Genomic DNA, 13,960 nt, shown 5'->3' with positions numbered 1-13,960 from the left:
AAGATGTGGCACATATATACAATGGAATATTACTCAGCCATAAAAAGGAATGAAATTGAGTTATTTGTAGCGAGGTGGGTGGACCTAGAGACTGTCATACAGAGTGAAATAAGCCAGAAAGAGAAAAACAAATACCAAATGCTAACTCATATATACGGAGTCTAAAAAAATGGTACTGATGAACACAGTGACAGGGCAAGAATAAAGATGCAGATGTAGAGAATGGACTGGAGGACACAGGGTAGGGTTGAAGGGGGGCGAAGGGGAAGCTGGGACAAAGTAAGAGAGTAGCATAGACACATATACACTACCAACTGTAAAGCAGGTAGCTAGTGGGAATTTGCTGTATAACAAAGGGAGATCAACTCTATGATGGGTGATGCCTTAGAGGACCAGGACAGGGAGAGAGGGAGGGAGTTGCGGGAGGGAGGGGATATGGGGATATATGTATAAATACAGCTGATTTACTTTGGTGTTCCTCAAAAACTGGTACAAGAGTGTAAAGCAATTATATTCCAATAAAGAGCTTAAAAAAAAAAAAGACCCAGTGTAGCCAAAATAAATAAATTAAATAAATAAATAAATAAATATTAAAAAAAAAAAACACTCCCATGTATAAACGAGAATATCCTAAAAACAGATTGTTGAGTAAAAAAAACCAAAACACACAAAAAAAGCACAAATTCTAAATCACAACATTTATGTAAATTACAAACAGTCATGGGTAATCCCCTGTTCCGAAAGATAGTTAGATGTCCAAAGATGTATGTTAAACAGACGTAAGGGGAAGGGGAGAAAGAGGATGGAGTCAGAAGGGAAACTGAAATAAATAAATGGATTTGATTTTCAGGGGCCTGATGATCCTGGTGTACCATGAAGTCAGGGTGTAAGGAAACGATGCTTGATACCTGAGGTCCAATTTAAAAAAATTAATTCACAGAATTTGAAGATTAAGGGAGAAAAAAGTGATACTATCAATAGATACAGAAAAGCCTTTGATAGAGTCAATATCTCTTCGGGATGAAAAAAATAATTAAAATCAAAACAGAAGAGAACTCCTTAGCTTGACAAAGGACATCTGTAACAGCTTTGTGTCTGCCGTGGTGACTTGCCGGCAGACCCAGGCGGGACGGGAGCCTTGGAGGATGGGTCATGGTCTGTTACATAAAGAACCCATCCTGAGAGCCTGGAAGCAGGAAAACCAGGGTGGGGAGCTTCCAGGATTCCCCCAGGGTCCAGGCAACACAGACCCTCACGCTGGTCCATCTTCCTTCCATAGGATGAACCAGACTCTGAACGACAGCTGGACCCCAGCAACAAACTACAGCAGCCCCAGGGCGCACGTGCTGGACACCACCTACTGGATGCTGGACACCCTGGTCTTGTTCACCTGTGTGGGCGGCATCTCAGGCAACAGCCTGGTGGTCTGGCTGCTGGGCTTCCACAGGCAGAGGGGCCCCTACAAAGTCTATGTCCTCCACCTGGCCGTGGCCGACCTCCTCTTCCTCATCTGCGTGGCCTCCATCCTCAGCATAGAAAGCACCCCGCTGGGTCACATGGGCCATGTGGCCGTCACGGTATTGAGGGGTGCGAAGTACTTTGCCTCTGTGGCCAGCCTGAGCCCGCTGACAGCCATCAGCCTGCAGCGCTGCCTCTCCGTCCTCTTCCCCATCTGGTATAAGTGTCGCCAGCCCCAACACTTGCCGGCCGCGGTGTGTGCCCTGCTCTGGGCACTGTCCCCCCTGCTCAAATGGTGGCCTGCTACTACTGCAACAAGTTCTGGAACCAGAACAGAAGACAATGCTTCATGGTGGACTCAGTCTTCAACATCCTCACCTTGGGCATCTTCACGCCCACGATGGCCGTGTCCAGCCTCACCCTCTGTGTGCAGGTGCAGAGAAGCTTCCGGCAGCAACGGCGCCAGCCCACGCGGCTCCATGTGGCCATCCTGGCCTCCGCCCTGGTGTTCCTCTTCTGCGCCCTGCCCCACGGCATCTATTGGTCCCTGCTTTACTGACTGAACCTGACCCACTGGACGAACACTGTGTTCAGCCACTTTGCCTGCCTCTCCTCGGTCGTGAGCAGCAGTGCCAACCCAGTCATCTACTTCCTGGTGGGGAGTCGGAGGAGCCGGGACCTGCAGAAGTCCCTGGGGGCCGTGCTGCACAGGGCACTGCAGGAGGACCCCGAGCTGGAGGAGGGGGAGACGCCCTCCCACCAGCACCAATGATAAGCAGAGGTCCTGGAGACCAGCCTGCCTGGCTGGCTGGCTGTTGGGAGCCCAGAAGGCTTTGCATCTCACCCTGTCAGGGTCCCTTTCCTACCCGCCAAGGCTCTCTCACTGAATGCCATGTCCCAGATCTGACAATGCAACTCAGCTGGGAAGATGAAACATAATTTTTTTGTTTGGGGAGGGCAGATGTTAGCTTTCAGCCCTGGCCTGTTTGATGCTAATTATCTAAATAGTCTCTGTGGGTGGATAGCACACATCCCATTTGGGTGGAAGGGTGCATCTTCCCAGCCTCCTCCTCCTAAGATGGCATCTTAGTACAGGGGGTGGGATATGGTTCGTGTGACCTTGTGGCCCCAGGCTGGGGCATGTGCTGGGGGCAGCTGGCCGCAGGGTGATGCCCCTGGTCCACCTTCCACCGAGTGTCTGGCTGACCCCCTCCATCCTTGCAGGCTGCAGCCAGCCAACTGTAGCCACTGCTAACCCAGCTCCCGCTGGCTGCCGGTCATGAGATGGCCTTGTCCTCCATGTGGCCCCTGGCCTTTGCCTTTGGGTCACCTTGCACCCGTGGCAGGTCTGATCGCTTTCCTCCAGCAGGCTGCGCTGGAGCCGGAGAGCCCCTGCCCGGCCTCACTAGAGAGGGACAATTGTTGAGGGGACCGTGCCCTGGGAGGTGGAAGCAGCCTCCAGGCAGCAGCATCCCAGAGAGCCACGTGATTAGCAGAACGCGAGTCTGTATCCCAATTGGTTGCTCCCCCACCCCAGGGTCTCCCTCAACTTGCCCCAAACAGTTCTTCCTTTCTGGGGCCAAAGCACAAAGAGGGCAAGTTGGGGGCCATGCCCTTGTCCCTGCCCTCCCTCTTTTCTTCCCACTGTCTCCTGGGTCCAGAACAAGAGTGGATGCTTCTTGTACTTTCCACACACCACACCCTTTGCCACCGTCCAGTATCCAGTCTCATGGCTGGGGGTTTCGGTGGAAAGGGGGTGTGATGGGAGGTCCGTGCAGAGCATAAAGAGGCGGCGGGAGGAAAGGCAGGAAGTGGAAAGGTGGGCTCCCAAGACCCCAAGCCCACCTACACAGTGGCATCTTGCCGTGTGGTCCTATTCTGTGTGTCCAACGTGGAAGAATGGCTCGTTCTGTCTCTTGGCTTCCTTCTGAAGCAGTTCCTAAGCTCCTCCTGAAACACGGAGGCTTCGAGCCAGGTGGGGAGAAGGTCAGAGACTCAGAAAGGAAGAGAAAAGCTCGTTGATAATCTACAAAAAGGATAATATAGCAGCAAATCTCCCAGTCTAGAAATGGGAGTCCTGGGAACTAAGACACTAGTGTGTGCGGACCTGGGGCCCATCATCCTAGCCTCCCCTGGGTCCCCCCACACCCCTGTCCTGGCCTCCCCCTGGCATTCAGGGCACTGAGCTGAGGACTGAGCAGCCCCTGGAAGCTGGTGCGCTCTGAGTGCCCTATGTTTCCTGGGTCGCCTGCTTTCCCATCTCAGCTCAGACCCCCAGGTCTGTGTGTCCCAGGGAGGCACAGGGGGGTGGGGGGCAGCGGTGGGGACTCTTTATCAGTCATTCCAGGTATCTTATGGAGCACCCAGCACCTGTACTGGCCTTGCAGGCCATAGGCACTTAATAAGCGCTCATTTGGCTAATAAGAGTAACAGCCACCTGTGTAGTGCTGTATAGCAGCAGGGCTCAGAGATGCCAATGTCTTATGCAGCATCACACAGCTAGTGAACGGAAAGCCTATGATTCACCCCTTATCTTTCAACCGCAAGCCTCACGCTCCACGGCCTCCTCCAAGCTGGGTAGGGACAAAGTGGCCTGTCTGCAGCAGATGGTCAGGGACGAGGGAAGCCTCACCTCTTGGGCAGGGCCGTCACAGGGCCCCTCAGCTGCGTGGGGAAGGAGAGGAACCCAAGAAATTGATCACACAGTTTTTTTGTTTTCTGGTTTGTGGGGTTTTTTTTAAATTTTTGGCCACACTGCACAGCATGCGGGATCTTAGCTGTCCGACCAGGGATTGAATCCGTACCCGCTGCATCAGAAAGTGGAGTCTTAACCACTGGACCGCCAGGGAAGCACCCACACAGTTATGGTTTGATAAAATTTATTATATTCTACATCAGGCCACATGATGCTGGCATGGCCGAAGGTATCCAGGGCTAAGGGAAGGTTGAGTTGATGACACCTGCAGTGTGGGCTTCGTGGGGAACAGCTATGTGACCCACAACCCCCACTTCTGTGGGTCAAAGCAAGCCATCTCGGCAAAGGAATGCCTTTCAGGGGTGTTCCCACCACCCACTGTGCCAGCTCGCCCAGCATTATGGAGAAAAAACACAGGCCCAGATTTGTCAGGAGATCGGAACATCACCGGAAGTGAGTGGCGAGTGGGCAGGGGAGGAGAAAGAGTTGGAAATGTACGTAACTGGAAGCTAGTCTGTGGGGAGGCTCCTTTCTCATGGGTCCCTGGTCGGAACAGTTCTCATCTGTAAGAAATATGCTTGAAATGGCATCATGTATAACCATAAAACATGCTATACCTTTTTTCTACAGGATTCCTGCAAAAATACAATTTACCACACATCCCGCCTTGGTAAACATAATCTTGGAGCAAGAACACAAACGGCCAAAACGTCTGTGTGAAGCTGCCCCCCAGCTATGGATACTATAAAATAAATCTGATCAGTGAGGAAACACCAAGTTCTCTTTCTATTGTCTCCATAGAAAATATTACAAAGTAAGTAAGAACGAGAACTTGGGGTCCTACGGTTGGGGTGGGGAGTGAATCTGGCTTCCATCACACACTGGCTGTGTGGGCTGGTGGAGGCAGGAAGTCTCTCTGATTCTCCCTGTTCACGTCTCTGCAGCGGGGACAGTCCGGGTGCCTGTCTCATGGGTCACAGAGGGGTCAATGATATGCTGGTGCCACGTAGTGGGCCACAGGGAAGCTCAGGAAGTGGTTACAATTTTTATACACTGGGTCTTTTGGAGGACGGGGGAGGGATGCACCCAGCCTCCAGTCCCATTTCCTAGGATCCCGCAATTTACTACTGCCCCTTTTTGTGGGACAACTTGGTTAATCAAGGAGACCTCCACTCCAGAGACCATCGGGGTCCGCTGAGTCTCCTTCTGTCAGGTCCTCACCATCCCAGAGCATCCAACAGCTGGTCCAGAACATACACTGCCAGGCCACCTCTCTTCCAGGATGCTGAATCGCAGCGAGAGTGAAACAGGGCAGGAGAAGCATTTGGAAGTCGTCCATTCCCAAAGCGGCAAGCTGACACCTAACTTAGATCTTGTCCCGAGGCCTGTTCTGTTTCAAGCTGGTTCTCCAGTCTGGGTGTTGGGCGCACGAGCTCTCTGATCTCTTTGCAGTTAATTTCCTTTATTTCTTGGCCACAGGAGGTTTTTGTTGCCTGCGTCAAGGAACACTCACACAAGAAGTCGTATCAGGAAAGCAGCAGCTCCTCCGGCAAATGACACAGAGTATTGAGAACGGAGACCTGGCTGATGGGGCGTGAGCCCCAAAGCTCACCGATGCGTGGGCTCCACATAAGTCCCTGGAGGTGGCCCTGCCTGTGTCCACGAGGCCATACATTCGTGGAATTTGCAAAGTGTGCTTGTTTTGTTTTGGGGGGGCACGCCACAAGGCACATGGGATCTTAGTTCCCCAACCAGGAATCGAACCGGCGCCCCCCCCACATTGGGAGCACAGAATCTCAACCGCTGGACCACCTGGGAAGTTCCCGCGAAGTGATGTATTTTAACCAGAACTGGTTACCCCTGGTTACCTCATTCCCCACCAGCTTCCCTTTCACTTTCCCCTTCATGGCAATGGCTTTAGAGTGGCCACGGATGAACGCCTGGAGAAGGCTGAGTCTAGGATACCTTCAGTTTGGGTTTAGTGACAGATTTAAGCAGTTCACACTCATTTCTATGTAACAATGTTTCCCCAGTCTGATTAACGGGTTTACCAGCATTAGGACACTAAGGGTCTGGGTAGAGGAGAAATGTACAGCCAGGAGCCAGACTAGGGGACAGCCTTCCCATCACCAGATTAGTAGCGTTTTAAGTGGAAGCATCCGTTCTCCGGAATGCTAAAATGTAGCAAACACCTACCATGCACCCTAGATCCCATCAGAGGAAAAAGCTGGCCCACACAGCTGCCAACTTCTGCAGTGTTTCCAGTGGTAATAGGTGTTCTTTCCGAGTTCATCTTGTAAATGGAATATTTTAACACACAGCCCAGCCTGGCTTCTGCTCTCAAAGAGCTATCTTGGTGAGATGGGTTCCCATCCCAAAGCTGTTCAGGGCTTACATCACGGGGACAGTGACCTTGGACGTGGAAGAAAAACACAGATTGTAAATTACAAAAAAGATTGTTCAAATATGCAAAGATATTTTGGAACATTTCCACAAAATAGCGAAAATTTATTAACTCTTGGCTTAAATAGATATGAAAGGGACCTCCTTTTATTACCTTTAGTTTTGTTTGTTTGCGAAAGCAGCAAAAGTTCAGATTAAAAGTAATGAACTATGGAAGAAAAGGGATAAAGATAAGTTATGAAATTGATAGAAGGTAGTTTGAAATTGAGAGCTGAATTGTAACCAAAAGTAACTCACTAAGAGGGAGAAATCATTTTAGAATAGAAGAAATGAATAAGTTCTTGGATTTTGACAATCTGATTGGTGAAGAAGACTGTGTCTTAAGAACACATTGGGAGGGGCTTCCCTGGTGGCGCAGTGGTTAAGAATCCACCTGCCAATACATGGGACACGGGTTCGATCCCTACTCCAGGAGGATCCCACATGCCACAGAGCAACTAAGCCCGTCAGCCACAACTACTGAGCCTGTGCTCTGAAGCCCGCGAGCCACAACTATTAAGCCCATGTGCCGCAACTGCTGAAGCCCAAGCGCCTAGAGCCTGTACTCTGCAATAACGGAAGCCACTGTAATGAGGAGCCTGCACACGGCAACTAGAGAAAGCCCATGTGCAGCCACGAAGACCCAATACATTGGGAAATATTTAAATTTCATGCTGATTTGACATCCTTGAAGGCAGCTTAAAATCATGTCACCACTACAGCAAGGACACTGACAACAAAATAGTTCACAATTGTCATCAATTCAAAGAATATTTCAGATCAATCACCATACAAGAAAACTTGAGATGCCCTTGAAATCTTTTTTTTTTATGGGCAATTCCTTTATTTATTTATTTATTTATTTATTTATTTATTTTATTTATTTATTGGCTGCGTTGGGTTTTTGTTGCTGCACACGGGCTTTCCCTAGTTGCAGCGAGTGGGGGCTGCTCTTCATTGTGGTGCACGGGCTCCTCATGGCTTCTCTTGTTGCAGAGCATGGGCTCTAGGCGCATGGGCTCAATAGTTGTGGCACACGGGCTTAGTTGCTCCGCTGCATGTGGGATCTTCCCAGACCAGGGCTCGAACCCATATCCCCTGCATTGGCAGGGGGATTCTTAACCACTTAGGAATGCCCTTGAAATCTTACCACTCATGTAGGAAAAAAAACTTGATAGAGATCTTCCCTGATTTGATACCAATCCTAAAAATATATAGGACGTTACCAGGAATTAATTGTGGAGCTAAGAAACATTTTTTAACTATCAATATTACAAAACAAATGTTGATCAGCCATGCTGGAAAAAAAAAAGATTGAATTATCTTTCAGTTCTCTCTATGGAAAATATTCTACACTATTGACATATGAGAAGGCTGTCAGAGAACGTGCAGCCAAAAATGGTAGGAAAAAACATTGCAGATGTTTTTCTCTATTTTGTATTATTTGTGGTATCTGTCAGCTTTTAAAAATCTGTGATTTGCTGTGATTTCTTTTCCCATTCTAAACAAATACTCATATCTTTGTTGGTATAATTTTGTATTCTTTTTCTTAAAGAGCACTCCCTTCTTGTTGATAAGCTTTGGGCCCCCAGATGTTTCCCTGGATGGAAGGCAGAGGAATTCCCATTCGGACTCTGAGATGGTCAGCAGAATCCCTGGGTCAAGGGAGGACAGCTTGAGGGGTGACCACAGAGCTATTGTCTTGGAGCCCCACAAAGAGTGGGAGGAGCCCCCACGAAGAGTGGGAGGAGCCCCAGGACTCCCACTGGGGCTGGGGGAGCTGGGGGGCTGTTTCTGACAGAACTGGATACCTTAAGTCAACAGAATGACAACTCAAATCCCTAATTTCTTTTTTTTTTTAGATCTTTATTGGAATATAATTGCTTTATACTGTTGTGCCAGTTTTTTCCTATATACCAAAGTGAATCCGCTGTATTTATACATATATCCCTATAGGCCCATCCTCCCAAGAGTCCCTCTCACCCTCCCTGTCCCAGCCCTCTAAGTCATCACCCATCATCGAGTTGATCTCCCTATGTTATGCAGCAACTTCCCACTAGCTATTTTACATTTGGTAGTGTATATATGTCAATGCTACTCTCTGACTTCGTCCCAGCTTCCCCTTCGACACCCCCCCCCCCGCCGCCCACCCTGTGTCCTCAAGTCCTTTCTCTACATCTCCATCTTTATTCTTGCCCTGTCACTGAGTCCATCAGTACCATTTTTTTAGATTCCATATATATGAGTTAGCGTACGGTGTTTGTTTTTCTCTTTCTGGCTCACTTCACTCTGTATGACAGACTCTAGGTCCATCCACCTCATTAGAAATAACTCAATTTCATTCCTTTTTATGGTTGAGTAATATTCCATTGTATATATGTGCCACATCTTCTTCATCCATTCATCTGTCAGTGGGCATTTAGGTTGCTTCCATGATCTGGCTATTGTAAATAGTGCTGCAATGAACATTGTGGTACATGGTGTGGTTTTTTGGGGGGATTATGGTTTTCTCAGAGTATATGCCCAGTAGTGGGTCAAATCCCTAATTTCTTGTTTTGAAATCTGGACTGAAACTCAGGGACTTTCTATGCCAATGCTGAAAAAAAAAAACTTTTTTTAGTAGCCTGGGGCTGAGACTAATTTGGAAAACAAACAAACAAACTCACTGTATGCTTCTGCAATTTGCAGAATTAGAGCATCTTTTGAATTGATGACTTCACCGGTCTATTATTCATTCAACAAACACGTGTGATCATTTACTGTGAGCCGTGCATTGCTCATAGAGGCTGTGCTTCTGTCCACGGAAAAAGAGATGTTAAGAAGGTTCCGGAAGACACGGGGCAGATCGCGACCCTGAAGAGCCAGGTTCCCTGGAAGCACCCATAGGCCCTGCTCCTCCTGGTCTGAGGCCGCCCCACCCTTCCTTGAGGAGCTGCTGCCTTCCCCAGGGAGCTCTGCTAAGGAAACTCGTTTACAATCCCCTCCTGCCTCGATCCCAGGAGAGCCAGGGTGGGCGGAGACAAGGAATGGAATTCCATATCAAAGGAGTAAACATCTTGGTGATGGTCCATGGGGATGGGTTTGGGGGAGTGCTTAACAGATGCAAAGTTACTTAAGACTGAGTGGAACCAGTTGGTATGCGTGTGTTTACAGAAAGCGCAGGAGGTTGGATGTGATCCTGGGAGTCTGAGGGCCATTAACACGAATCTGCAACTCACCCAGACTCGGATGACAGAGCCGTCAGCTTAATGTAGATGGAGGGACCCAAAGACCGCAGAAAATGGGCGAGAACCTGGCGTGGGCCCCACCTGTCTGCACCCACCATGGCCCCAGAGAGAACCCAGAGGGACATGAGACACCCACGGAACAGGCAGTGCCGGGACATTCCAAGATGCTGGGCGTGAGGGGAATGTGTGAATCAGGAGAAGGGCGTGTGCGGACGGGCTTGCTCGCTGGGGTGGTCCCACACCCAATCCCCTTTCTGCATGAACCAGGACTCCTGTCTAGGAATGGCCTCCCAATCTTTTTTTTTTTTCCTAAGGTTGCACCATGTGATTTTTTAAGGTGTACCATGTGGTGATTTAATACACGCGTACGCCGCCGTGAAGGGATTGCTGCCATGATCTTAACAACTCACCTCCTGATCGCATGGTGTGTGTGCTGACAACATGCAAGACCTACTCTCTAAGCACTTTCCAGTGTCCAGTATAGTTAACTGCAGTCACCGCGCTGGGCAGGAGGTCCCCAGAACGTATCCAGACTTAACAAGAAGTTTGTCCCCGTTGTCCAGCATTGATTCCACTTCCCCACCCCCAGCTCCTGGCAACCTCCATTCTACTCTGTTTCTATGAGTTCGGCTTTTCTAGATTCCACACACAAGTCAGATGGTCTGGGATTTGTCTCTCTGTGTCTGGCTGAATCTCACGTAGCACCATGTCCTCCAGGCTCATCCGTGATGTGGCAAAAGGCAGGATTTACCTCTTTTTTTTTTTCTTCTTTTTTTTTGGGGGTGGGGGAGGTTCCCTCTTTTGATGGCTGAATAATATTCTGTTGTGGGCCTACACATCTTTATCTATTCGTCTATCCAGACACTTAGCTTGTTTCCACGTCTTGGCTGTTGAGGATGACGTGGTAATGAAAACGGGGGTGCAACATCTACGAGATGCTGGTTTCAGTTCCTTGGGATAAATGTCTGGAAGCGATCGTTCTGTTTTTAATTTTTTGAGGCACCTTATCCCTGATTTCCATAACTCCTGAACCAGCCTCCCCAGTCTTGGTGGGAGGGTAAATCTGGTACCTTCTGCCACAGACACCAAAGGAGGCCCTTTCTATAAACACCTCTTCTCATCACCTCATACAACGAAGTGGTGTGAATGGCCTGTGCCGGGTTGAATGGTGTCTCCCCCTCCGAATTCACATTCACCCAGAGCCTCCAAATGTGACCTTATCCGGAAAGAGGGTCTTCACAGATGTGTCTGGTTAAGATGAGGGCACACAGGATTGGGGTGGGCCCTAAACCCAGTGACCGGCGTCCTTATAAGAAAGTCATGTGAAGAGACAGACACAGAGGGGTGAAGGCCACGTGTGATGGAGCTAGCACTTGGGGTGATGCAGGCAAGGACCGCCAAGGGCTGCCAGGAGTCTCCAGAAGCCAGGATTCTCACTCCAAGCCTCCAGAGGGAAGCCCCCGCTCCAGCACCTTGATTTCAGACTCTGGCCTCCAGGCTGTGAGAGGTGGATTTGTGTGGTTGCAAGCCCTCAGTCGGTGCTAAGTGTTACAGCAGCCACAGGAGCCGCATACCCGGCCTCAGATGGCCCATCATATGTACTCCCAGAGAACTGAGTCTTGAGGGGGCTTCCCTGGTGGCGCAGTGGTTAAGAATCCACCTGCCAATGCAGGGGACACAGGTTCGAGCCCTGGTCCAGGAAGATCTCACATGCCGCGGAGCAACTAAGCCCGTGCACCACAACTACTGAGCCCATGTGCTGCAGCTACTGAAGCTGCATGCCTTGAGCCTGTGCTCCAAAACAAGAGAAGACACTGCAATGAGAAGCCCATGCACCACAACGAAGAGTAGACCCCACTTGCCATAACTAGATAAAGCCCGTGCACAGCAATGAAGATCCAGCCAAAAATAAATAATAAATAAATTTAAAAAAAAAAACAACCCACTGAGCCTTGAGACAAGTAGCCCACAGAGGGGTGCCCCCAGCTTGGCCACTTCTGCCCCTGGAGGGGCTCCTGTATCTTTCCAGCCCCATCTCTAGGCACCAATCAATTCGTCAGGCCCCCTAACCTGCTTCTAATCAGCGTCTTTCTTTCTTTTTCACGTAAGACAGACAGGGTCGGTCAATGATAACCATCTCAAGCAAAGAATCTGAACAGACGTGTATCATTCCCGTTTGGGTAGCTGCATAAGTGAATGTGCTTTAGGACGCAAGTGAATGAAACTGAGGTCAAACCGGATAAAGGGGAAAAGGAATTTGCTGGCTCTTGTAACTAAAAACGCCAAAAAATATTGTGGCTTCAGGTGGGGTGGATCCAGGTGTCCTTGGGAACCCATTTTTCTCTTGGGCTCTGATACCCACTGTGAATGTCACCCTGAGGTGGGGTCTCTCTGATGCTGGCACAGTGGACCCCACCTCTCAGACTTCCATCTCACCTGCTTTCCCACCCCAGGGGGAGACCACCTTTTCTTCAGTGTTTCCCATAAAACTCCTGGAATGAGCTCTTGTTGAATAAATTGGATTCTAGTCTTTTATGTACCTTTTCCCAAATTAATCACATGGCCAAGGAGATGGAATCTGCTGACTTGCTGAGTCTGACGGATGTTACACTCACGTGGAGCCAGATGTGAGGGCGGACGTCCCCCCAAAAACCACCCAGGACTCGTCTTAGGGAGTGAGAACTCACGGATGCCAGCTGGCCTGGCTTGGGATTTGACCAGCCACCACCTCCCTTGAAAGCATAGTTGCCACACAGAACGTGTGCATTCCAGCACCTGCGTGGTTCCAATCAAAGCCAAGCCGTGGTCCTTCCGATGACATCACAGGCCGTGATCCCCTCCAACCCCCCAGCCTTCAGCTTCCTGGCGGCATCTGGCCCTGCACCCCCGTGCAGTATTCTGCGGTGGGGCACAGTGGGGGGCTGAACTGAGCCTAACCTTCCTGGGAACTCCGAGAACGGGGTAAACAACATGAACCATCACAGATGCGCTGCCCAGGCCACTGCCGGAGGGACGGGGAGCGAATCGTGAAAACCGGGGACGTCCCACAGGTAAGTTCACGGGAGCTCCGGCCGCGAGAGCGTCTGTTCACTCCAATAAGATGACACACCGCAGCTGGAGTGTTAGCTCCATGAACAGAGCGGGAAGCTCCACCACAGCTGGGCTGCCAGGTGGGGCCCCCTCCCCGCCGTCTGCGTTATGTGGGGGTTATTGAATAATAAGACGCATGGATTCTGTATTTGTGAATTGGTGAGTTCCTTCGGGACCTGACTTCTGTTTTCCCCAAGAGGGCTCACTCGGTCACCATCCCCAGGTCACAGCTGAGGGGACGGATGGCTCTTACAGTCAGAATAACGCCCAGCTTCTCGGGGGGGAAGCATGCACTGGGGGGTGGGGGTGGGGCTCCCTGGTCAGCTGGCAGGACCCCTGCCTGTGCTGGAACCTGGGCCTGAAGCAGGGGACCCAGTGCCCCTTAGGGGCTCTGGTCACATGACTCTCAGACCCCTGGATGCTAACCCCTGGCAGAAAGGACCTCTCTCCTCACAGCTGTATGATTCCTGTTTTCAGATAATTCAGCTTCCAGCATGCTGGTTTTGCTCTTGTGACACCTTACTCGAGACCTCCAGGAGCCTCTGAAATCCTGACCTTTTCTACCTGTTCTTCTGAGACTCTGTGATGGGTTGAACTGTGTCCCCTGCAAAATTCATATATTGATGTCCTAACCCACGGCAACTCGGGCTGTGACTGTATTTGGAGTCAGGGTCTCCTAAGAGGAAATTAAGGTGAAATGCGGTCACTAGGGTGGGGCCCTAACCCAATGTGACTGATGTTCCTATAGAAGAGGAGATCGGGACACAGACACACACAGAGTGACGACCCTGTGAGGACACAGGGAGAAGACGGCCATCTACACACCGAGGAGAGAGACCTTGGGAGGACCCAACACTGTTGGCACCCTGATCTCGGACTTCTGGTCTCCAGGACTGGAGACAATAACATTCTATTGTTTAAGCCACTTAGGCTGTGGTATCTGTTACGGCCGCACAAGCAAACTCACACAGGCTCCCTGCCCAGTTGACACACAGTGTGAGCAAAACACACAGAAGGAGCTACGCAAAAAAGTTTTCACAACGACTTG

General features: G+C 50.1%; 1 protein-coding gene across 1 annotated transcript; it reads left to right on the top strand.

Annotated features, from left to right (window-relative positions):
- The first annotated feature begins 1,280 nt into the window (after nt 1-1,280).
- Nucleotides 1,281-2,230, top strand: MRGPRD (MAS related GPR family member D). The gene is made up of 3 exons (XM_057727182.1): nt 1,281-1,712; nt 1,892-2,001; nt 2,053-2,230. The coding sequence occupies exons 1-3, from the start codon at nt 1,281-1,283 to the stop codon at nt 2,228-2,230; spliced, it is 720 nt and encodes a 239-aa protein (XP_057583165.1).
- The last annotated feature ends 11,730 nt before the right edge of the window (nt 2,231-13,960 follow it).

The sequence above is a fragment of the Hippopotamus amphibius genome, chromosome 3 (genome assembly GCF_030028045.1).
Source record: "Hippopotamus amphibius kiboko isolate mHipAmp2 chromosome 3, mHipAmp2.hap2, whole genome shotgun sequence".
NCBI classification, from domain to species: Eukaryota; Metazoa; Chordata; class Mammalia; order Artiodactyla; family Hippopotamidae; genus Hippopotamus; species Hippopotamus amphibius.
Note: the sequence above shows the minus strand (reverse complement) of the source record. Positions and strands in the feature narration are given on the sequence as shown.